The sequence below is a fragment of the Taeniopygia guttata genome, chromosome 2, assembly GCF_048771995.1.
Source record: "Taeniopygia guttata chromosome 2, bTaeGut7.mat, whole genome shotgun sequence".
NCBI lineage: Eukaryota > Metazoa > Chordata > Aves > Passeriformes > Estrildidae > Taeniopygia > Taeniopygia guttata.
The window spans coordinates 91,198,124-91,224,743 of record NC_133026.1 but is presented as its reverse complement, the minus strand read 5'-3'; the positions used below and the strand labels follow the sequence as shown (position 1 = coordinate 91,224,743).

Sequence of the window (26,620 nt, the reverse complement as noted above, 5' to 3'; positions counted from 1 at the left end):
TGTGATAGGATGTGATGTAATAAAATGATTGCTTTTTTGTCTTAGAGACAAATAAAATTCTGGGAGTTTTGAAGGCAAGAGGTCAAATTTCCCCCCATCTATTGCCCTAAAAATATAAAGTGAAATAGTTGTAGTCATGACTTGTTTATGAAAATTAATATTTTAAAATCAAAAAATGCAGGATCAAAACTCAAATGAGCATATAGAAAACAACACTGCTAGGACTATTAATGAGATCTAATTTTTATTTATTGGCTACTTTAGGGTAGTAACAGATATAAGTAATATTAGAAGAGAGTAGTACTGTAGCTAACTTGAAAATGTATCTAAACATATTTTTGTCTCTGGACATGTGTCCCTAAACCAGTAAATGTATTTACAACAAAAAGTTCCAGAAGTTGTCAAATAACAAATGAAAAAGGGAGGTATATCCATAGATCTCCAACCATCATGGGAATCTTTTGCTTACAAAGGAGGAATTTGTGTTTCTGGAAAGGAAAACACAGAATCATAGATCCTAGAGTGGTTTGGGTTGGAAAGGACCTTAAAGATTCTAATTCTTACCCCACTGCCATAGGCAGGGACACCTTCAACTAGTTGCTCAGGGCTCCATTCAACCTGAACCTGAACACTTCCAGGAATGAGGCACCTGCAACTGCTCAGCACCTTCACTGTAAAGAATTTATCCTTAACAATGAATCTAAACTTGCCTTCACTCTAAAATCATTACCCTTGATCCCATCACTTGTGAAAATTCTCTCCAGGTTTCTTGTAGGCCCTCTTTACATACTGGAAGGCTTTAGCGAGGTCTCCCTGAAGCCAAGTGCTTCTCTCCAGGGCTGCCCTCAATCCATTCTCTGCCCAGAGTGTGCTTGGGGCTGCCTGACCCACATGCAGGACCTTGCACTTGGCCTTGTTGAGCTTTGTGATGTTTGCATGGGCCTTATACATTGGTAATTAAGGACCTGCACTGTATTTTAGTACTTATCCAAACCAAGGTGATGTAGTAGTGCCGTGTCAGCACAGCAGACAAAACCAGACAGCCTTTCAACCAGTATAACTTGTTTAGCTGTATTTACATAAAAATTATTAGCTACATCAGGTTTTATTTTTACTTTTGTTTTCAGATTCAGCATCTGAAAAGAACAGGAACCTTTGAGTTCCATTCTGATTTTCATGTACTCCATTGCACTGAAGACTTGCAAGAATTGAGCAAAAGCTTGACAACTCACATGGCAGCCTGGCTCTTGGTGTGTTTTTCCAGTCTGTGATCCGCTTCTTTCAAACTAAGTGGTTTTTACAGTGGTGGCACAAACATTTTAAAACACTGAACTTCAACGGTAATAATAATAACAATGTCAATTTAAGCATCAAGCTAACATAACTTTCAGATTTCCAGGGGAAAATACTTCATGTTTAATTTCAATTTTTCTCTGCATTCCCATTTTCCATCTCAAACTTTGAGATAAACACTTTTTTTTTTTTTTTTTCATCCCTGAAAGTTTGGGGTTTTATTTTTGGTTGTTGTTTTGGTTTTTTTTTACCTCTGGATCTTCAGATATCTAAGCTCTACTGAACTTTTCTTGTGGGGCTCTTGTACGTTCATCCTCAGTTCATCCTTTTCTTCCACTGAGTAACTGAGTAGGAACAACACAGAAGAGCAAAGCCTGGAGAAGAATAGGATTGCATCTCCCCAAAAAGCTGATTTTATATCTAGCTGTATTACTGGTTTTCCTGCCTGCCTTCCTAGCTGTACGTACTTTTCATAACTTTTAGAGCAGTCTCCATTTTATTTGCCTTAGATCCAGGTCTCTGTTGCTTCTTTTCTTTGGAGGAATGCTATGCTGTGTTATCCTGGTGTCACACAGGCTCCTCTGAGGACAGGCTGTGTCTCTGAGCCAAAGGCAGCCACTTTTTCTCTTTCCACACTGTCTCTAGTGGTGCAGAAAAAGTGCAAATATATGATACCAATGCATTATATATGATCTATATATATGTATGGAAAAAAAATATTCAAAATATATGAGCTGCCACATATTTTACTTGTGCTCTGCACTAGAGTGAAACAGAAATCTTTTAAGAAGCCTTTTGTGGAAAATTGTAGAGAAATCAGGGCAATGAAAATACAGTTAGTGTGGGACAGACTTTTTTGAAAAATTTGGAATTGGATCTTGGCCCACTCACAGAAGAGCATCACCATCTTACTGGCTACTGTGGAGAGTCTTCCTGAATTTGATAAGCAATTCTTTCCTGATGAAACTGACATTTAAGTTCCATTTTGGCTTTACAGCAGAAAACTTCTAGAAATGGTTGCTGGTGATTCTGTCTTATCTCATCTATTCAATCCTCCAACCTATGCATAGCCTCCATTTGTATAACTCAGAGTTTCCCATTGTGCTGTTTGCATTTACTCCAACATTGGTGAGTTGACCCTGGGTAGATGCCAGGCATCCACCAAAAGCACTCTATCACTCCCTTCCCCAACTGGCCAGGGGAGAGAAAACATAACAAAAGGCTCATGAGCTGAGATAAGGGCAACAAGAGATCATTCATTGATTATCATCATAGGCAAAACACACTCAGCTTCGGGAAATTAATTTAACTTATTACAAATCAAAATCAGAGCAAGATATTGAGAAGTAAAACAAATCTTAAAAACACCTTCCCCTCATCCCTCCCTTCTTTCCAGGTTTACCTCCTGCCTCACAGTGGTGCATGGAGATGGGGAACTGGGTTATAGTCAATTCAGCACATGTTTCTCCACTGCTCAGAGAGAGGAATCTTCCTCTGCTCCAAGGTGGGGTTCTTCCCACAGGAGACACTTCTTAATAAACATCTCCAGTCTGAATATTTCCCAAAGGCTACAGTTCTTCACAAACTGCTCCAGTGTGGGTCTGTTCCCACAGAGTGCAGTCATTCAGGAACAGTTTCCTCCAGCAGATCCCCCACAAACCATGGAAGACACTCACTGGACACACTCTCTCCATGGGTCTGCAGGTCCCTGCCATGAGCCAGCTCCAGCCTCCTGTAAGGCATGCACTTGCTCTGGTGTGTGTCTTCTCCATGGGCTGCAGGTGGATTTCTGCATCCCTGTGGACGTCCATGAGCTGCAAAAAAAAAAAAAAAAAAAAAAAAAAAAAATCTCTCTTTAAGTAAGGCACAACTGCCTTACCATGGGCTGTACCACAGGCTGCAGGAGGATCTCAGCTCTGGCACCTGAAACACCTCCTCCCCCTTCTTCACTGACTTTGGTGTCTGCACAGTTGCTCCTCTTGCATCTTCTTCCTCTTTTCTCTGAGCACAATTTATTCTGCATAGTACCTTTTTTAACCTTCTTAAATATGTTATCACAGACACTATTTCCATTTCTGATTGGCTTTGCCTTGGCCTGTGCTGGGTCCACCTTGGAGCAGCCTGGCATTGGCTCTGCTGGACATGGGGGAAGCTTCCAGCATCTTCTCATGGAAGCCATCTTTTCCTGTAGCAGCTCTGCTACCAAAACCTGGCCACACAAACTCAATACAACCACAATTCTAGTCTAGCCTTGTGGATGGATGCAGGATGATAAGTAGTCTTATCAAAGATCCTTGTTCCACGAGAACAACTTCAAAGATAACCTAAACCTCAGACAGTTGAAGTGTGATGAAATGACAAGCAGGGTATTAAAATATTGGGGTGGTTGGGAAAATAACACCAGGAATGCCAGTGAACTTACAAGCGAGTTTGGAGGACCAGTCCTTAATTATATTTGCAATTTGTGGCTAGTTCTGGGACTCCAAGTAACATGTCTAATTTAACTCATCACAGTGGTATGACTGTGCTGGAGCATATACCATCTTATGGTGGAACAGGGAGTGGGCCACGAGGATAAAACAAACCAATAGGCAGTCAGTGCACAGCCACATGTGTCTTGTGAAAAAGTGTGACATAATTAATTCAAAGGGATATTGTTATCCTCTTTTATTTAAGGATATTAATCCTTTGCTTAAAATTGAAGACAAGCTAATGAACTGCATAAACTTGAGTAACTAATTAGCTCTACAAGCCTTATCATGACAGCACAGAGATAAATCTGGGCAGAACCTGTCTGAGAAATTATATGTACAGTTAACAAGCATGCTTGAGTTGTTCTCTGTACTGAGCTCTGTGTTGCCAGCATAAAGCTGCTCCCAAAACCTGAACCCAGCTATAGGTAGAAGACAGCTGAGCTGAGGCCTTGATACACTACTCATTCACGGTAGAAACATTTCATTGACCTATCTTACAGTTTTTAGTCAGATTTGCTATGGAAATGACGTTTATGCTTTCATGACGTCTGCTTTTCTTGTGACCTGTTAGTCAGGTTCCAGCAAACAGAACACAGGGACAGAGATCTCAAAGATATTATGTCCCTGAGAGCTTAAAACTGAAACATGCTACACTAATATCCCTACTGAGGGAAAGATTGCAATGCAAGATTGACTGTCTTGTTAGTCATCAAATAATCCATATGGTTCAGACAATAACCTAAATGCCCCAGCTGTAGAAAAACTTCATCGCTGCACATGCCTTCCTGTGAAAAGTCCAGCTGCTTTGGCAACCTTTTGTTTTCCTCAGAAGGTCTGTGGCATAGACAATGGAGGACCAAAGTGAAACCTGGTAGAAAGAAATGTCACTCCACAAACTACAAAGTATTGTGCCAGACATATGCCCAGTATTAATGTTTCTGGTGTGTTTTTATATGTGCTGCCATGTGTATCCTTCCTCATTGACAGAGTGCATGTCAGAAGTTCTAAAAACAGCTGTATTTTTCAAACATCACTTTAAAAACCCATCCAAACTGCATCAAAGCTTTTTAAATAAGTTATTTATTTACATCCTTAAAGCTCAAAAGAAGTGTCCTTGAACTTAATTTCAGGCTTTCTTATATAAACATAAAAAAAAAAAGGCAGATGAGACAATTCAGTCCCCTGACGAACTTGTTTGTGAAGGAAGAATAATGATTGAAATTATTGTTTTGCTAAAGAAGAAGAGTGCAGCTACATATCCATCCTGAAGCAAAGGGCTGATCTGTTTTAAAGTCAAGCACTTGCAAATTAGGAAACCTAGGAGTAAACATAAATTCATGAAACAATTAGATTGAAAAATACCTCTAAGAACATCAAGTCCAGCTGTTAAATTCCTCACTTGTGTGGACAGGAACTAAACTTAATCTCATACTAAAGTAGAAGTTGTGTGTTTTGTTTCTATTATCCTCATTTACCTCGTAGTCCTAGCTCTGTACTACACACTGTTCAAATCCTGTGCAAAAAAAGTGCTATTAATTTTGTCACAGACTGTTTGGTGATAATTGTGGTCTTTGTATTGAAGTACATCAGATCCACCACTGAATTAATCTTATTGTACTGCTGAGACATATGGACTTGTTAGAAGTGATAAACCTGAAATATTTATTCTCATTTACTCGATGCCAGGCACTCAGGAGATGATTTTCCAGAAGATGCAGCCTGTGGTTCACGCTCATTCAGAGCTCAGTGCTGGCTGCCTCCAGATGCAGTAATGAGTGCTCAATGCTTTTAGAACAGACCAAGGCTCCCAGAAAGTGAGGGCTGGTGCCTCTGGTGTCCCAGGCTGTAGTCTCATGCCTCAGATTGCTCAGATTGCAGGTGCTCAGATTGCTTCCTGTAAGGCAGGCAGTGAAGGCAAAGCAGCCCACCAGAGACCCGGAAGGGAGATTGCAGTAGGGAGGTGCTGGCCACCTTATTTCTGACAAACCCTCAAATTTGCAATGGTTACTTTGAATTCCTAATGATAATACAAAAGCAGTGTTCCCAAACTGTCCTTTTCTGGAGCTTTTTGGAGCACAGCATCTCTCTGCAGGTCTTAGGGGTGCAGAGCCTCAGGACTACAAGCCTTCTGCAATCCCTCCCTGCCTTGTCCCAATCTGCTTCAGTCCTTCCCATGGCTGACTCCTTGTTCCCATGCCTTATATTTGGAGTCCTTTGTTGCACCAGGATGAAGAGGGACAGGAAGAGGGAAGGTCTAGGGCTGCCTTTGCTGCTCAAAGGGGAGCCCTGTAAAGTGCACAGGGATGCACATGCACAGTGCAGATACCTGTAGGAGGAATGAAGGGGATGACGTGTGCTCAGCTCAGGCAGAAGCTGGAGATAACTGTCAGACTACAAGTCTCCCGAGCACACGCAAGCTGGATTTTTTCCTAGAAGCTCCAAATGTAGACAAATATGTACACATTTTCTTCAAAGACAATTAAAGAGAGATTTTATGTATGTTTGCCAGACAACATATGATACCTTATACTTGTAGAACACCCTCTCTAAATCAAGCATTAAATACTTTTTTTTAGTCTTCTGAAAACTCCTCATGTTTGAGATTTAACCCACTGCTCTGTCACTGGGGAAATAATTGAGGTAGAAAAGGAAATTTTAGGCCCAGAAAGAGCCACTGTGATTTTGCTTCAATCTCATGTAAAACATGACCATTGGACATCCTTCAATAAATTCTTACCACACAGGTCCATTAGTTTTGTTAAGAAAAAGGTTTTGATGAAAAAATGCTCAGTGATGGAGAATCTTCTACAGGCTTTGGTAAATTATTTTGATAGTCATTTAACTGTTATTTGAATTTAATTAGCCTCAAGTTCAGTAAATTTGATCTTGCTAGAAATGTTTGTTTCTTGTCACGAAATGTTTGTTTCCTACGTAATATAGTTACTTATTGTACGGAAGTTCTCTGTTGCTGCTCTTCATGATAACCCAAACAGTTTGAGCTCTTGCACTCTGACTCTGGGGCTCAGTTTCACAACCCTTATTCATTCTTTGTTCCAGTTATTTTTTCAGTGGGGCTGCTTCAGCTAGAAACATGCTATTTACAAGGATATATCCAAAACTGACACCATATTTTCTCCGAAGACATGACCATTCATTAGAAGCAGAAATCTTGGCACAAATGTGCTAATCACAATTTAGTGAGAGCAGGCAGGTAGATTTCTGTCCTGTTGGTGAGCCATCATGACTGGAAACCTGTTTCCAGAGCTGACCCTGCCAAGGTGGAAACACATAATCCTGAGAAAAGCCAAGCCACTCTCCAGCCCCAGCCCCTTCTTGCTTTGCTGGTGAAACTCCGCCACGGTGCCGTGGCACAGTAGGGATGAGCACACACACAGCCTTCCCACTCTCAGGCTGGCTCTTCAATAACTGTGAGGCTTTAAAGCTGTGGTCTGCACAGCCCTTTCTTGTAGTTCAGGCATTGAATGCGTGGTATGTGATTACATTTGGGCAGGAAAAGATTCATAAAATTTTGTGAAAGCAGAGATCATTGGATAATCTGACCTCCTATAGCTACCAAATTTTTTTTTTCCTGAGTATGCCTGCATTCAGCTAAACTGTTTCTATTTAATATAAGTATAACTTCTCTTAGGGTAAAGTGCATATTACAAAAGGGCATCTCACAGTGGTTTCAAGACAATGGGATCCATTAAATCCTTTGTACCTTGTTCCAGTGTTTAAATGCTCATGATGTTACAAATTAATGCCTTATTTCCTATTTGGATGTATATGGTTTCAGTTTCATTTTCTAGTGCTTGCTGTATTTCAGATTAAAATAATTCAGTACTCATATCTTCCCCTGGAAGTACTTCACTTTACTCAAATCACCTAAATCTTTTTTCTATGCAAAGAAATTTCTTCAGCCTGCAAGTATTTATTTTAGCTTCTTTCCTCACTCTTACCAGTTTCTAACATTACTTGAAAAACACTTACATGGGAACTGTACACAGTGTTCCACCATCAGTCTTATCATATCTTTAAACAGATGTAAAACCACTTCACTTAGGTTAGCATCTGCATTAGCTGCCTTTGCAGCAGCTCCTTCCTGGCATCTCAAACGATGGATTGTATTCATTTTTCACTTTGATCCCTAATTCCATTCAAGAATCACTTACATTTCAGGATGCAGTCCCTATTCAGTATCAATCAAGTGCATTCCCTATTCTGAGATGCAAGTGTTTGCATTTGGCTGTATTAAAATACATTGTGAATAAAGAGAAACAGCCTACTGGGCTCTCCAAGTTGCTCTGTATCACTATGTCTTCAGCATTATTTATCAATTTTATAAATTTTTTAAACTTTGTAAATATTATTGCCAATGTGTTTGTATTGAACCTCAATGTCTGTAAGGTCTTTATAAAACTTCTATTTAGTAGTGATTTCTCTATGACTACTTTTCTTTTTATTCTGTCACTCGACAGATTATTAACTTGTGGAAGCTGCACTGTAATGCTTCACTGAGGCTTTTTAAAAGCAGAAGTTTTGTGCTGCTAACTTAAGTTACTAACTAATACAAGTGAATTCCTCTGTCAGCTAGAGATGATAAATTCTCAGTGAGTTAGTTTCACTCCAAAAAGCCTGATACTCTATAAATTCTGCTAAGTGATGTAATTCAACATTCTTATCAGCTTTTCTGGTATTTTGCTTGGGATGGATGTCAGTCATGCCATCCGGTGGATAGCTGGATCATTCTGTTTCTCTTCTCTGAATATTATCAAATAGCATCTGTCTTTCAGTCCTCCTATGTTCCCCAGTGTTCAGAGATTCATTGTGACTTAATGTCAGTAGTGATTATGAACATCTGATAGAAGCAAATTATCATGGTCCACATCTACCCTTTTCTAGCAATTCTAATTCTTTTGGTTCCATCTCTCCTCCTGAAGCTCCTCAAGCTTGTAAGCCCCATTTCCTTCTGCTGGAGTGCTGGAAGATTGCTTCTTTGGGTCCATTTTCATCCTACCTCAAACACATAGAGAGAATGTGAGGGCTCTCAAGCATTACAGGGAGGAAACAAAGAGCACAACTGTTCTGAGCAGCTGAGTGCTGTTCACCCAAGTTCTTCTTGTTTTTCATCCATTTCAGAGGGGTGGGCTCGCAGGGGAAGGAGCCCCCAGCCTCCTTCAGTGGTTGGTGATGGGCTGTTCTGTCCTAGGGGTGAAGAGAAGAGCTCACAGGTGATCAGAAGAAAACACAGTCCAAGTAGGGCTGTGAATACATGCTCTTCTCCAGTTTTTAAAATAGATGTTTTCATAATTTATGGATCTGTGCAGCTCAACAAAGTCAAGTGCTGTTTTCAGACATATTTTTAGGACCATTAACTATGAACCTTCTGGCTCTGTCTTTATTCCTGTCTGTGCATTCTCAGACTCATTTTAACCACATGCCACTACTGGCATTAGTGGTAGTGGCAGAAGCGCCTCTTGGCTGTGTGTGTATCTAGGATGCTCAGTTGCTGGGACAGTGCTTCATACCATGTTGCTGTGTTAGCTCTTTGTTCTAATTCTATAGAAGGTTCTTGTAGAAAGCCTGAAGAGTGCATGGCTAATTCTTGTTTGATGGGAGTGCATGATTCACCTTCTTTTCAGAGACTAGAAATAAAACTGTTGAGCACTCTCACCTTTTATGCAGTTCTAACACAAAGACATCTCCATCTAATTAGAACCATATACACTTTTTAGAATTATTTTCTTCATAATAGTCTTGTAAATGGCACACTATCTTTTGTCTTTAGCACTGCGATTTGTGAATTTTCCTGTGGGCCTTTATCTTTTTTAACTAGCATTTTGCACTCCATAAATTCTAGCTCATATTGTTTGCTATTTATTTCCTGGTTTTCTGTTTGAATACTGAGAGGTCTTTTTATTTATTTTTATTGCCTGTCATCTATTAATCAACTGAGCCAGAATGGGTTTTAAAACAAAGTCATCCTTTTGGGAAATTGAATGAAGCTTAACTTTCAGTGTTCAGTTGAATCATGCTGCTCAAGCCTTTCTCCTCCTTCTAACTTCACTCATGAAGGCAAGAGAAGGGAAGTCTAGCATGTGACAGTGTTTTGAAACATGAACTATGACTCATAGATTCATATTATGGACAGGAAGGACTCCGAACACAAAAGTATTACAATATTGCATTAGGTTTGCATGGCAAGGATTTGGTAGTGGGGGTCTGCAGGGGTGGCTGCTGTGAGAAGCTGTGTGGAGTAGGTCCATGACCCCTGTGTGCAGTAGGTCCATGACAGACCTGTTGCTGAGCCCACCAGCAATGATGGCAGTGCCCTTGGGATAACGTGTTTATAAAGGGGGAAAAGAGTCTGCACAACTGCAAGTGCAGTCAGAGAGAGGAGCGAGAATATCTGAGAGCAGCAGCCTTGAAGACATCGGGGTCAGTGAAGAAGGAGTGGGAGGAGGTGCTCCAGGCACCAGAGCAGACTCCCCTGTGGTCCATGGTGCAGCCCACGGTGAGACAACTGCATCCCTGCAGCCCAGGGAGAATCCCACTCCAGAACAGGCGGATGCCTGAAGGACACTGTGACCCCACGGGAAGCCTGTGCTGGAGCAGGGTCCTGGCAGGACTTGTGGACCCATAGAGAAAGGACCCCACACTGGAGCAGGTTTGTTGGCAGGACTTGTGATCCCAAGGAGCACCCATGCTTGGGCAGCCTGTTCCTGAAGGACTGGGCCCATGCTGGGGCAGTTTGTGAAGAATTGCAGCCCGTGGGAAAGACTTGTGTTGGAGAAGTTTGTGGGAGAGTCTGAGGAGCCCTCCCCCTGAGGGGGAAGGAGTGGCAGAGCCTGAGTGTGATGAGCTGACCACAGCCTCCATTCCCCATCCTCTTGTGCTGTGGCAGCGGAAGGAGGTAGAGAAAATGCAGTAAAGCTGAGCCTTGGAATAAAGGAGGGGTATGGGGAAGATATTTTTGAGATTTCTGTTTATTTCTCAATTACCCTGCTCTGATTTAGTTGGTAATAAATTAAACTAATTTCCCTGAGTTCAGTCTGTTTTGTCAGTGAGAGTAAGTGGTGAGTGCTCTCTCCCTTTCCTTATCTTGACCCATGAGCCTTTTGTTGCATTTTCTCTCCCTTGTCCTGCTGAGGAGGGGAGTGGTAGAGTGGGTTTGGTGGGGTACCTATCCAGACAGTGTCAGTCCACCACAAATACAAAGAAAATACGTTTTAATGTAAGGTTTCAGAAGAAACTGCAGTTCTTTTGGTATCTCCACACCATTTTAGCTTCCAGCTGAAGGAGGAAACCTGTGAGGGTAGATATAATCTTAAAAACTGGCAGATTGCTGGAAAAAAAACTTGCAGATTAAACCTATTTAACAAGGTCTTTAAAGATGGCAAGAAGGCTTAATCTAAGCAAAGGCTGTGGCATAATCTTAACCTGCAGCAGTGTTTATTGCATAGGATCATATCCCTCATCAGCTTTGGACAGGCAGTTCACCCACCTGACATCACAGGAAATTATTCCAGTAATAGTGGAAAATATAGTCCTGTTTCTGGAAGAACCTAATGCCTGACACTACATCAACTGAAGTTGATGACTGGTGTTTCCACCATAACCTGCATTTGAGAGAAGGCAATTAGTCTGATCTCTATATTATGCATAATTTTAGAACGAATTCTCAGAAAAAAAGAACAAATAACAGCTGTAGTTAGCTGGAGTAAAAACAGAACGTAGATTTAAATAATTTTGACAAAGTAACCTGCTAGCTGTCTGTTGACACAATAACTGATTTTCTAGATGAGGGGAACATAGGGGTATCTCAATTTAGCAAAGGACGCTGCGCTTGCATGTATGAAATACATCTTAGATTTTGCTTAATAAACTGGGTCAATTCTGTTCTCCTAAAATGATAGGAGGAAAAAAACCAGTTTGTGACATGAGAGGGAAATAAAAGAGTTTGGGTTGTCCCAGAATAGAAAAATGAAGGCTGACTGGAGATATGACTGATATTTAAAAATATGCCAATGAGTAAACACAATGGAGGAGGAAGAGCTATTTAAACTAAAAGACAATGTTGGCAGAAGAACAAATGGGCATAAAATGACCATGAACAAATTTAAGCTGGAAGGCAAGAGGTTTCTAGTTATCAGAAAGCTGTCTTTCAATGAAAAAGTCCTTCTAAACGGTTTTTTAATTAAGCTCAACAAGTTTATGATTTGCTTTACGTGACACACATGTTCACCAGCATGGGATTTGATTCAGTGACATAGAAGTTTCCTTTAATTTTCTATCTTACACAAAACAGCAATTACTCTTGAGATACACTAACCTCTCTGGCAGCATGCACCCACTGTTGAACAGCTCTCAGCATGACAAAAATATTCTTTCAGACAGAAAATCAAGAGACTTTGATATTCAGCTAATCTCCAAAAGATTTAAACAGACTGAATGCAAGGACTTTTTCCCACTCTGCACGTCTCTAGGGCTAACATACTCAAATAAATCAATAAGACCGAGTTTTGTGTGAAAATTGTCACCTCAGTCAGCAATACATTGGGTCCTAGTGCTAACCACAAAACTGTGTGTTACATCTTGAGCTGCCAACAGCTATACTTCCAGCCTTTAAAAATGAGGATGTGAAGATCTGGAGAAATGGTGATTTGAATAATTGCAACCTACTAGTCACAATGTCAGCAATGCAGATAATATTCTTGTGTATTTTAAAAGCTGTGAAATCCTCCCTGCAGATGACGGGTAGTATTATTCATTCTTATTTGTTTAGCTGAATTTAGAAATGAGCTGAGAAGGGAAAAAAATTCAGATATCCAGTAAACAGGATGTATTTTATAACCATTTTATATCATGCATAGTATACTTAATTGGAAAAAATGAAAATTGAACATAAACATCCATATTCTAATAATATTAGGGTAGGAAATTGAATAAGCTATAAGCTTCTATCTTCACTAATGCCACCATGCTTTTTAGTGTTGCTGAATGTCACACTCAAGGAACTAACATTTTCCTTGGCGGAACTTTCTCAGCGCTGTCATTTTGTACAGCAGTCTGAAACACAGAAACCTCTGAACTAAGAAACCTATTCCTTTTGTTTTTCAGTGTCAAAGCCATGATTCCTCCGGGGGAATGCCTGTATGCTGGGAGGAAAAGGAGGAAACCCATTCAAAAACAGTTAAGTATCATATTCATCAGGAGGCATCTCCCTCCAAACATATGGGATAGAAATGAGGTAGAAGAAGGGTTCTCTTCCTCCTATGGTCCACTGACACAGGAGAGACCTAACCTTCTTCTCTGCAATTATAAACCCCTGGCTGGGAGGCTAGCTTTTCATGGGTAAGATGTCTCCAGAAAGGATGCCATGCCTGGCTCAAGCCATCCTTACCCATCACTGGGTATCTCAGGAGGAGGCCAGTGGTGGTTGTGGTGGGTACCATGGTGCTGCCGTGGAGAGTGGAGAGGCACAGTGCCCTTTGGTAGGCAGAACACACCGGTGGACTAAATGTCAGCTGGGTTGGAGGGGTGGCTGCCACCTTGGTGCTTCCGTGCTCCCTGCCACCTGTTCAAGGAGCTTTTTGAGAAACCATGTGTTGAGTGGCACCAGAGCACTGGCATTGCACTGCCCCCTTCCCCTTTCCTGGGCTAGTGTTGCTTGGGGCACTGCAAAGTCCAACATGTGCGAGCTGGGAAAGTGGGTCAGTTCAGCCAACTGAAAGAGCAGACTGGTGAGTCACTTTTTTGCATATAGAACACATAATTTTCAGACTTTTATTTACTATGGGATCACTTTCATTAGGAGAAAAATGGGAGAGAGGAATTATATATGCAAAGGCAAAGCAGAAAAAGAAGAAATGCAATGGAAATTTGTTACTATAAGATGCTTGAAATGGGAGGGAAAAAAAAGAGGTTGCTATCACTCAAATGTAAATGAGTTCCAGATGCCATGAACCAATCTATGAAATAAAGTTTTTTAATGTAATCATCCCGTATTTTCTGTGTTACACTTGATTATATGATTATAAAACACACATTTTTACTGTATTAAAATTATGAACAGGCACTGGTGGCCTTCACACACAATTTAAGGATGACAAGGTAACTAAAATAGATTTCCCTATTTTCAGTTGTTCCCAACTTCTAAAAATAACCCACTTGGCTCAAAATTGTACATATTGATCTAAAGTCAAAGGGGAGTTTTAATGACATCTGTTGATATTGTTATTATATTTCAATAGACAAAGATAATAACATAAGCAAATGAGTCTTCCTGCAAAAATCCAGAGTGCTGAATTCAAAATGTATGCAAGATTTCTGCACTACTATTTCAGTATGGATGTGGATATTTGATTTTATAACAATTGCAAGAGGGATGGAACATTTCCAGTACATTAAATTACCTCTATGCAGAACTGTTTATGGATCATTACTTTTGTGAAAAAGGAAATAGGCTTGCAGTTGCTTTGAGAAACATTAAGCTTATGTTTGGAGTTGACATGCTAGCTAGAGCTCCTCTCAAAGATGACTTCTAGATAAATGAATGGCTAAGAAAACTACCTGCTAACAAATCATGGAAGTGACCTCATTAGCCTTTTTGGAAGTTTTGGCTTTAATACTCTCGGAAGAAAATTACTTTACACAAGCAAGTTTTAATCTCAGGAACCATTGCAGGTAATGCTGCCTTGAAAATTGCTCTTCTATGATGTTGCAGTGCAGGTACTTGAACATGAACGTATCAAGCCAGGGCATGAACAATTTTGATTAAGAAACATGGGTTAAAACAAGGGGAATGTTTGGATTGTTAGAATACTGAAGTCCCACACTGGAGAGAGCACTCCATTTTCTGTGGTTAGTTACTTACCACTTGCTGAGGATGATTTCTCAGTTCCTAGCAACACTGGTCTCTTCCTCAAACCTTATCTGTTTGCGGGCTTGGTCTCTGGTAAGCCTTTCCTGTGCTTATTCCCTCACTCGGGGACTTTCCTCTAAATAGGCTCTGACTGCCCCAGACTGACTGGCTGACAGAGCTCCTTTCCTGGTCTGTGTCTTTCAGTCCTACTGGTCTTACCGACGTTTTAGGACTCTGAGATTACTGTCATGCTGCCTTGATTAATTTATCTTGAATTTAGAAGGGTAGACAAAGCCTATTAATTGAGCAGCGTATTTAACTATTATTTTAATTCATGTTGTAGCATCTTTGTTACAGCTTTTTTCTCCTGTATGACAGCACAGCACTTTTTCCTTCACAGCCTTGTTGCACTTTCCCCCCTATCATTCTGCCAATGAATCAAGGTAGAAACTGGCATCTGTTCTGGGAGGAGTATTTGTTCAGTTGTAAAACCTGATTTTCCACAGAAAATAAAGTTGATGGGTATTCTTTGGCCAGTCCTCTCTTTTTAATGTAAATAGTCTCCAGAATTTACCTTTCTTTTAACAAAAGGATAATTGAACTCGGGTGCCTCAGTGTGGGCAGGATACTTGACTTCAATAGGAATTCATGGATTAGTGCTTTTGAAGGTCAGAATTAAAAGGACAGAAGTGCAGCTTTGCCCTCTGCAGAACAACTGGGACATTTATATCTCCTCATACTCAGTGCATCCCAAGAAGCTAACTCTCTGACTCTACATAATCTTTTCATGATCAGACTGTCAACCAGGTGGTGATCCTGCAGCTGGCTTCTAATAGAATATCACATAATTATATTGTTCATTATGTTCATTATTGTTTTTCAGGTGCAGGAATTTTATTCTGAGATGGTTTTACAGAACAGTGATAAAAATGTATAAAAAAAGCTCCCCGGGACAATACAGAGACCCACAAGACTGGGGATGAATGTGTGGAAAATTTTACTGGGAGGAGCTGATACGTTTCAGTCTTGCTTTCTACACAGAACTATCAGAGACTATCTTCATTTGTTTGCCATTCTTCAGATAACATATAAGGTTCAGGTTCTCTTTTTATACGTGCAAGAAAAATTTAAAAACAGCTGGTTTCCTTTCTTGTGCCCAAAATCTTCCACACAAGCCCCATCAAACATGTTCTACACTAAAAAATTCTGGCAATTATGGATGCGGGTCAAACACCTGGAGCTCAGACAGATTGAAAATTTTCCATCAGATATGCTTTTCAGCCAGGCAGCCAGGATTTTGACTAAAGGAAACATTTTCTACCAAGTGTTTATTTCCTGTGGAAATCTAACATTTTACTGGTAATTCAAGCGTCTGGCAATTAAAGAGATCTTGTCTTTAACCTCAAGCTAAAATCGCTGTGTTGAAATTAATACTTAAAAGTGCTATGGCAATGCTTCAGGACAGTTACCATTACCATTACCAGAGAACTTCAGCCACTACTTCATCTCAAGCCCTGGCATCTTGTAAAAACCTCACCCTCTACAAAACATTTCTTGTAATGTTTTACAGCTCTTTAAAGGCAACTATACCTGCCCTAGCTCTGAGTGTACCTATAACTGCACCAGAATCACCGCTTCAGCCAGAACTGTGCCAGTGCCAGGGTAAACAGAGACCTTGGGAGGTGCAGCTCTCTCCTGCTTCCTAGTTCTAATTTTAAGGCCCTCTGTGGCATAGCCCTTCCTCTTACTTGGTACCACACTATCCCACCTCTCATCTGTTCTGCTCTGCTGGTCTTCTTATGTCTTCTTGACCATTAGTTCTGCTTTCACCTTTCCTTGCTGTCAAGATGCAGAAGAGACATAGAAGGTGGCAAAGGGCTGCCTTTTCTTCAAGCAGCTTTCTCTCGTTCTGTCCTTTTGGTCCATAGGAGATGATGAACATCCACACTCACATGGCTGCCACTGGAGCCCAGCTCTGCCAAAATTCCTATGCAATGTCCAAGCATAGGTCAGTGATTGAGGTTGCTGGTCAGTACACTCATGATAATCATCTGTTGTTACTTTGCTCTCAGCCTATCTGTCTCATCTCATGGTCTCTCTTCCCTTCCCCTTCTTACTGAACACTTGCTGTCGTGGTAAATGATTAGACCTTTCTCAGCTCAGGTCTTCTGCTGGTTTAACACTGTGGCATACTTATAAAACTTATTCAGGGCAAAGTTTTCCTTAACATGGTAGGGCTCTGCAGAGGGTAGGGAATAGCAGACAGAGCTGTAGTTGCAGGAAATTCCTCTGTGAGCTCACCAAACTGGTTTACACTAGTGGTGGTCTGTGTGTCATGGGCACACTGAATCACTAATGTGAAAATGGCTCAACACCTTGTGTACCACCAGAACAGAAAATGTTCTCCCCACCTTCTCCCACACAGATCCCACCACACAGGGACTGCTAATGTGGGTCTTGCGCAGGTACAAGTACTTGTTACTACTGGGCAGTTTTGACAATGTGAAGAAGGAAAAGCCAGATTTATTCCTTGAATTACATGTTCTCCTTTACTACAGCCGTGTTGTATGGAAAGCAGAGTAAATGAGGGATCATCGAGTGACTCCTATGTCTCTGTTTACAGTTTGACAATCCTGAGATTAACCCAAACACAACAAGCACCATCTCTGTCAGCTCAAAATAAAGGCTAGAATTTCCATTTGCCTCAAAGCAGCCCACTGGAGATTTTCCCTGCCTGTGCCTTTCTGTTTATGGCTAGCTAACTGAGCCTTTCCATGGAACTCACATTGTTTAAAATCACATCCACTTGGCACTACTACCCTTTACATCTAACTCCTGTTTGTTTGTATTCACTCCCTTACTGAATCATTTCCTTGAGTTTTCAGGAAGACTCTGTCCCGAATTTTCTCCTGTATTCCTTGCCATCTTCTGAAAATTATTCCTCATACTCAGTACAAAGGCAGACCACCTAATTGCTTCAGACCATTTTTCTCTGGCATAAAGGAGTCACTACTTTTTGTGGTAAATAGGCTTCAACAACTTCTATTTCTATTTCATGTTACTCTTGACAATTTTTACCTCTTGAACTCATCAGCTTAATTTTCCATATTGGAATTAATTTATTCTGTCTTACATTGCTTCCTTGCTTCAGCTGGTTTGTCAGATGTAAAGACTGATTAGCAAAGTTTATATTCTTTAGCTTCTGCTCAGCTGTAGGCTATGTTCCCACAAAATTACTGCCCTCCATAGATCAGACATCCTTTTGGTGTCATAGGCTGGCTGAGCCCCAAGGTTTACTACAAATATAGTTAATTCAGAAAAAGTAAGAAACACTAGTCCTTCTTTGTTGATTGCATTATTTGTTCTCATATTTCCACTCCCTAATATAGGAAAGTAGTTCATTTATCCCAATCAGCAAAATCTTCTCCATGTGTTTGGAAGCAACTTGTGTTATTGAAGAACCATATACAAGTATTGGCAATTTTGATTAAAATAGGAGAAATCATGTATTTTCAGTAAAATTAAAAAAAAAACCCTATTATTTCTAACTCATTTTTTCCCCATCCATTCTGTCCACTGATGCTGTTCTCTTGAAGTGAGGTTCTCAAAAGTAGCAATGAATTTTTCAAACTTGATTTGTTTTAAAAGGTTTTCAGTTAGCAGCAGTCACACGGACAAAACTGCTCTTCAAAAAACTGATCTTTTTTTTTTGCTAATTCCTAAGCGCAATTATTTTATAATTACAACTGCAATGACAAATTAATACTGATGTAATTTAACACCTTAACCACCTTATAATTGAAAAATGCAGTAAATCTGTGTAGCATGAAAACACAGTAGTAAAGTGTGACAAATAATTAGTTTTTACTCTCATTGTCCACTGTCAGCTAGCTCCTGAATCCTTGGATTCAGTGAGGTGAAAGTAGAAACTGTTAGCACAACTATAGTCTTCTTACTCGCTGTTTCCCATTCTTGAGTATCCATGTAGTTTATGGCGCCAGTGTTCCATAGGTCATGCCTGGATAATGCCCTTGTCTACTGCTGGGTTCAGCAATAGCTGGCTACTGAAGGGAACAACCTTTCTCAACCTCCCACTCAGGTCTTCTTGCTTAATGGACAAGTCTGTGCTTCAGCACTGGGCACCCCCCACAGTCTGGAAATAAGGTCCCCATTTCTGTGTGCGAAAGCACCAGTGTTTTCCTTTATTCCCTCTTGAGAACATCTTACACGTTCTCTGGGAATATCAGTGGACATTCCAAAACTGAGGTTCCTCACTTGTGATGTATTTCATCTTAATGAATTTTCACAATAGCTATTCTAGGTTCTCTAGTATTGTCCATTTCATAAGAGGAACGCAAAATGGGGATGGACTTGCTTGGCCTAGAAAGCTGAATAACTTTAATCTCTACGTTTTGTGACGAATATCAATCTTCTCAAGAAACTAAATTCTTACCTTTGTTTTTACGGAGGTAGAAGTGAGAATGTATACAGGAGTTTTGAGCTTAAGGAAAGAATCTCTCTTCACCTTGCCTTCCATACTTTTTAAACTCATGTCTAAAGACAGACTTATCTTAATTATCTCCTGACCCACAGGTCATTAAACGGAGGGAACTAAGATGCTTTGAATGAATACAGTGGGTATTGAATGGGTTCATGCATTAGTCACAGTAATTTTCCCCTGCTGTTCTGCCCCTCATTTGTACAGCAAAGATGAGAAATGGTTTTTCCTGATATTGACTAGAACATGAAGATAGCATCTATCTCCCTAAGGTGAGAGGTCCTGAGTAAAAGATACCAGTTCTTCACTTTTTGCCTGATGTGAAAAGAGAAGACAAAGTCTGTGTCTTTGCACCATGGCAAATGTAGAACGGTAAAGCTCTTTTTGTCGTAGGACAGAGACTTTAAAGATTTTCATAGAAGCTAAACAAAGTATTCCTGTTAGCAATTAATTGCATAGAGCATCTCAGTCTCTGGAAGTAAAACAGGTAATTGAAGATGTGCTCTCCACCACAGAAGGCCTGCAGTTGGGAATGAAAAATCAAATCCTTCGAAGAGACACAGAGACCGTCTGAACGCGGAACTGGACCACCTGGCCAGCCTCCTTCCTTTTCCACCTGACATCGTATCAAAGCTGGACAAACTTTCTGTCTTGCGCCTTAGCGTCAGCTATCTCCGAGTCAAAAGTTTCTTTCAAGGTAGGTTTTATTAAGATCTCAGCATGCCATTAAAAGTAGTCCTCTTATTTATTGCTGCTTTGTACTAGTAAAAGTAACAAATGGTATTTGTTGTTATTGTGGGAAAATATTTGTGCATGGTATATTGCATTGGTAATTTCATTCATTTCCTCTTATGTAGTTTGTGTGTTTCTCACCAAATAGTGGGATAATGTCCATCTTTCATCAGCAGGCTTTAGAAAATGGGAAAACACAACTAGGAAAGAATCACTAAACTGGGAAAGAAGTTCAGGGCAAATGTAATACCTGTTATAGTTTGAATTCTCTATTTGATGCCGGTATTATGAAAGTTCAAAACACCTCTTTAAGTACAATGTGAAAGTCAACCAACTGCTGTATTACCTATGTTTGCTGTATGCCAGGAGGAAATGGGTTCACTTGAAAAGCCAACATGTTCACTGTCTTTCAGGACAAGAGAGATTCAAAGTTTAAAGTGCTGAATAAAGCTGTACTAGGCTATGCTTCGTTTGTATTGTCTGGCACAATGCAAAGTGAAAGCCAAATGTGCATTTGCAGATGCACATAAAAAGAATTCTTACAAATTTGAAGGCATTTTGAGTTTCTTCTGTTGCTGAGGAGTTCACAAGAGCAAAATACAGATTAATGATTTAATAATGGAAATTCATTCTAGAGTTGTTTGCAAAAAAAAAGGAAAGAAGTCCTGTGTATGATGGAGTATAATTGACCAAAACTTATAGGTGGACTGCAAAGATAAGCAGAAGTATTTTTACAGACATTATTTTTCCTTTATTACTCTTTATTACTTCTTCCTGTTACTGCTTATCATGTACAGTGTGTACATATATATGTATTTTAAAAATTTTTTTGCCTTTAACCGAAGAATAACATCTGTTTGTTGCCTTCTTGCTTTTAAAATGCATTTTAGTACAAAAGAAATGCCAGATTGAAGAGACTTTGGCAGTCTGAAGGGCATTTTATGAGGCTGACATGAGATTACAAAGGGTGATATCACTAATAGCAGGAGCCTCCTGTGTCAGCTGTGACAGGTAGTTGCCCAGCCTCCAGCATCCTGCAGTTTACAGAGTGCCTCTCTTTCCCTTTAAACACATACCTGAGTGTTATGGCCTCTTCCTCTAGGCCTGACTTTCGTTTGTCTTGCATTCACAAGCAATAATATCTCTTCAGGTGCTTTTACTACTCTTCTGCCAGAGTTTCTAAGATCCATTGTCTCCTTTTCTTAAAGGGATAAAGAGATAAAAGGAAAACAAGTAAAGCCAGGCTGCATTATGTTGAAATATTCTGTGTTCCATGTCTTAAGAGATTTCATTTAATTTAATCCCCAAATTACCTAATTGAACACATAGTTTGTGTTCCCTTCATTCTTATTTTTAAATGTTTAGATCATGAAACTAAGGTTACAGAAAGCATTGTTTATAGTAAAGGCAGGAAACTAAGACAAGAGAGCAGCTACAGAAGGGTGGAATGGAGGAGAGGTGAGCTGTGGAAACTGAACTGTGTGAGGAATGGTTCCAGAAGTTTGGTAAGGGCATAATCTGCCACATCCTTCATGAACATCACGATCTACTTTCTTGTAATTATGGAAAAAAAAAGGGCAGAACCTTTTTTTTTTCTTTTTCTTTTTTTCTTGTTGTTTTTAAGCAAAAGCTTTGGTAGCAAGTCACCTAAAAAAAGCAAACAAACATATTCATCGCATTTCAAATTGTGTTGTAATGAAAGAGGATAGAAGAGGAGAAATGGATTGTTTGTGGCTTTTTAAATCAAAGGATGACACTAAATTGGGAGCTTACAGACATTCTGAGGACAGAGAACAGACCAGGGGCATACAGAGATGTTAGCAAATTAGATAAAAAAAGGTATCTGGAAAAATGGCTTAGTAAATCTGTACTAATTCACTCAGGGAAAATTAATCCAAAGAAACTGGTGTTCAATAGAAAAGACAAACCTGGAACAAAGAACATAAATACAATAACCGAAGAGGGACAGTGGTCAACAAGTTGTTCCATGCCTGCAATATGGTATGTTGACATAAAAAAGAATGCTAAGTGTGGATTTTGGTCTGTTTGCCCAGAGGCAGCATGTCACTACACAGGAAAGTTATAATCCCTCTCTGCATGAGACCAGCATGACTCCATCTGGAACAGAGCTTTCTGTTGTGGGCATCTCTTGGTCACAAGGGCATTAGTACATATTAAAGGGTTGGGAATAACCACAGGCAAGAAGTGACTATAAAGTTGCATGGGCAAAAAAACAATCAACAAACAAACAAACAAACAAACAACCCCTAAAAAACTAAAGTTAGCTCAATTTATATTCTCCAGCTGTTTGTCTTCATAGGAGGAAAAGACAAGAAGGAAAGGAATTGCTCAAGATATTTTAGAGTGGCACAGTGGAGGAAGCAAGAAATGCCCAAGATGAAATTTGGCTTGAATATCAAGCAAAACATGTCTGTAATGAATCCTGTTCAGCTATCTAATATCCTTAAAGTGGATGCAGTTGAGATTCAGTACAATCAGTTTTGTAGTGTGTGACAGACTGTACTGTGCATCTTTTGTTTAAAAAAATTATTCTCCAAGATTTGAGGAAATTAAGCTTAAATTTCAGGTTTTTAAAACATGCTTTTAAGAATATTGCTTGTCATTTTAAAAAATAAATGAGTAGTGCTACTTGACACATTAAGTTCATACGTCACATTGTGTATTCAACCCATAACAGGTCAGCAATTCCCATGCCAATTACAATGGCACACCTTCAGCAATGCCAGTGGTTTCTGGGCACACTCATTTACTTACCACTAGGTGTCCTTTTAGTAGCTACTCTGCCATAGTCAGTGTGCAGCACAAAGGTGTTTATGAAGATCAACAGCCAACTGGAGAGACTAACCTCACCATATCGACCTCAAGTGTCAAAATGGTTTTGCAGAGAATTGGGTATTAGTGCATGGGGAGCAGCCATCAGTCATTTATTCCCATTTTAGTGACCATTAGAGGTTAGCACCTTGAAGCATATGACCAGTTCATCTTACTTAAGTGATTTAAGCAAAGGCCTGTTTCCTTTCCAAAATTTAGACCTGGCTGTTGAGACAGATATTCCTATGATTCAGTGTAAGTCATTGCAGTGAATTCCCTCCCTCATTCTTAGAAATGTTTTCTTTCTACTGTCTACTCGTTTAAGATTCTTCATATCTCTGTTATCAGTTGGCAGAGGCTCTATTAATAGCCCCACTCCCCTCAAGCTACAGGCATTCAGTCGTTTTGCATTTTCCTGATAAGCACTTCAAAATGACTTGCAGCAATAACCTTCCAACCTCACTGGATCTCATGAATGAGGCAGCTGGGTCTGAACCAGGGTTAGTTGGTGACTGAGAGACATCAACTGCTACAGGAAACTCTGACTGTCATTTGGCCCTGACAAAGATTTGCTTTGGGTGGGGCTCCTGTGAGCATGGAGTGGCACTTAGTGTCTGTGACCACTTGAGTTTGCTGGACCTCTGTTTTGGACATGTTCCATCTTGGCTAGTTGTAATCTGTCTTCCTTTGCCCCTCTTGACGACACATCCTTTAGTACTTTTTATTTCTCAGTTTTCCCACTGATGGGGAAATGATGGTCTTGCTCCACTTCAAAACCAGCCCCATTTTGTTGGTTGCTTAACTTGTTCCCTTCTAGTACAGGTAACAATTTAGTAAATAAATGTCAGAAGAGTAGTACCTTGTCCTTTTAACAGCTCAGGTCCTTTCTCAGAGAGAGCTAACTTATATTTCCCAGTCCTTGTAAGGAAACTGGCTATGACAACTGAGATAGACCAGCACAGTTACAACTAGAGCTATATAGCTCCTCATCTTTCAGTTTAGTGTAACTAACCTTGTATTAATACTCAAATTCTACTCAAACTTTGCCGCTGACATCTCACTCAGTAATGTTAGACCTTTTAGCCATAAGCATTTCTGATAATGTTGAGTCTTAGATGGGAAATGTAGAGACCTCAATATGGATGATTTTTTTTTATTTTAAATTCTTTACTACATAATTTATATAAAGCATAATTTAATTCAATAGCTTGTTATTTTGCCCATCTGGACATTTTTTGCATACGCACATATACATACTCAAAAACAGAGATGTGTATGCAAGCACAGAAGCAGTGCTTTCCTGACAAAAATCTCCCTCCTGTATTATTTTGAATCTCTGTGTTTATTGCAGACTTCAGTGCCTTCTCTGTATTTATTTACTTCCAGACTTTGTTTGATTTTGAAAGCTAAAAATCAGATAGATTTATGGATGACTAAATATGGAACTCTGTGAATAAATATCTTAAAAGTTTCTTTAAGTTTTATATTTAAACTGCAATCCAGATCTTTGCAAAATTCGTGATAGTTAAGCATGTTGACAGTCAAACATGTTGTTTGACCTGCCTTAGACTAAAGTTGTATATGGATTGTAAACTGAATAACAGTAGAGTTTGAGAAATTTGTCTACAAATGTTAGTTCATCTGTTTCCACTTGGAATTAAACATTTTAAGAAACATGCTTTTAATGAACCTTCCTAGGTAAAGAATAAGCTATGCCTTAACCTGAGGGTCATTGTCTAATATTTTTGCAAATCTGCAACATGGCTGATTTAATACCTTCCTTTGCATTCTCTAAAATCCAAGCTGGAAGTCTCTTGCTTCAGTTTAAGCCCCTCATCTGTAGGGAAACAAAATTGTTTCCATTTCTCATGGCACCTCAGCTTTTACAGCCATGAATGTGATCCTAACAGATGGAAGCAAAAGGAGGCAATAAGCATGAAACTTTTTTGTTTTCATTGTCTGTAGCTCCCCTTCTGCTGAGTAGCAGAAACCTATTTTCCCAACCTCCTATGGTTAAAGGGCTTCCAGCATAATTTTCATAACCTTGCCTTCCTTGCAACATCTAATACTATACATTGGCTTTTCTGTTTCTGTTCTTATACATTTGTCCTTTATTTTATTAATTTTTAAATGAAATTTTCTGTGAAGTCCCAGTCACTGAAGGACTCAAGGTTTTGCTAAGGCGGTCTTTCCTTACATTTCCCATTCTTCACTGCCACTGAGACAGTTTACACTTATGTCCTATATATTGATCCACTGAAAAAACATCCAGCATCTATTTCCCTTAGATATGTGTCCTCTGAGATTTTTCCAGGTGTACTGAAGTCTCCCTCCTGTTGGTCCTCTGTTTTCCAATGCTGTGGCTTGGATTGCTGCTGCTGCTGCAAGAACCATTGATTCCAGGATTTCCCGGTCACTTTCACCAAGCTGCCCTATCTCCTTCTAACCCATTTCTCCCCTTCAATTAAACCTCTTATATACATATATATACACATATATACATACATACACACACACACACACACACACACACACACACACACACATATATATATATAGATAGATAGATAGATAGATATAGATTTTTTTTTTTAGGTTTTTTTATATTTTCCCATTTTCTGACAGGGTAGCACACACTGTGTGGTTTCTGTCTTTCTTCTGATTTAGCATTTATGTTAGTGGGTCATTTCCTTTTACTCGTCTATGTGTTTGGTGTGATCCAATTCCCATCAATGTTTCTCTTTAATGGAAATTGAATTTATCTCTTTTAAGAAGAAAGCAACAAAGGATTCCTCTCAGCTGGCCTGATTTTCAGTATCCTCAATTACTTGCAGTGTGTTCTAGCTTTGTTCTCCTCCTACAGTGTCCATGGCTGTTACTCTCCTATGTCAGAAGCATACTGCTGTGACTGAGATTCCTCAGATTCAGTCCTTAGACCCTTTAGGCTATTATTAATTGTAACAATTGACTATTTAGTGCTTCAGTCCCCACTGCAGGCCTGTTTCTGGTGTGACATGCATGACACTCCAGCGGCACAGAAATTTAAGGTTTTAAAACCTGAGGTGGTTACAGAAACACAGAGTGATCTTGCTTTCAGTGCATACATAATCTGCAATGTTAACTAATGCCAACTAATCAACAGTGCTGTGGGAGTGCTGCCTACCTGAACCAAAGCTTCTGGTCTGAGGTTCCAAGGTTCCTCTGCAGTGCATGTACTGTAGTTCTCAGGCTTCTCTTTCTACCCCACCATCTCTTCCTAATAATTCTGTTTTCCCAGAGTTTTCTTTTCAAACTCTCAGTAATTACATTTTTTTCCTGGAATGACAAATTCTGCTTCATTGGTATAAATATGTTTTTTAGATTTTACTTTACATAAACATGGCAAATTTTTCTACAACAAGATTCAACTGATTCTTAAACTAAGTTCATATGGTTGAGCTAACTATTACAGTTATGGCCTGTATTGGATCCATTTCCATGGGAAAAATTAATCTTTCATTCATAGTCCAGTTTCAGTAGCCTGAAGCTTTCCCTTTAATTTAAAATCATAGTCTTAGTGAATCACAGATTCACAGATGGGTTGAAGATGGAAGGAACCTCTGGAGGTCACCTGATCCAAGCCCCCTGCTCAAGCAAAATCACTGAGAACCAGTTTCCCAGGACCATGTCCAGATGGCTTTTGAATATCTGCAAGGGTGAGAGTCCACAGTGTCCTTGGGCAACCCCAGCCAATGCTTGGTCATCCTTACAGTGAAAATGTGTTTCCTGACGTTCAGAGAGAACCTCCTGTGTTTCACTTTGTACTTGTTTACTCTGATCCTGTCACTGGACACTTCTGAAAAGAACCTTGCTGTTCTTTCCACCCTTCCTTTAGGTATTTATACACTCTGGTGAGATCCACCCTGAGCTTTCCCTTCTCCAGGCTGA

The 26,620-nt window shown here is 39.8% G+C and overlaps 1 protein-coding gene across 1 annotated transcript in view; it reads left to right on the top strand.

Annotated features, from left to right (window-relative positions):
• AHRR (aryl hydrocarbon receptor repressor) overlaps positions 1-26,620 on the top strand; it is an 83,485-nt gene that overhangs the window by 5,397 nt on the left and 51,468 nt on the right. The window contains exons 2-3 of the mRNA XM_072924438.1: positions 12,888-12,959; positions 19,645-19,826. Coding sequence (XP_072780539.1) covers positions 12,898-12,959; positions 19,645-19,826 — 244 coding nt within the window. The 5' untranslated portion in view covers positions 12,888-12,897. The remainder of the gene's footprint in view (positions 1-12,887; positions 12,960-19,644; positions 19,827-26,620) is intronic.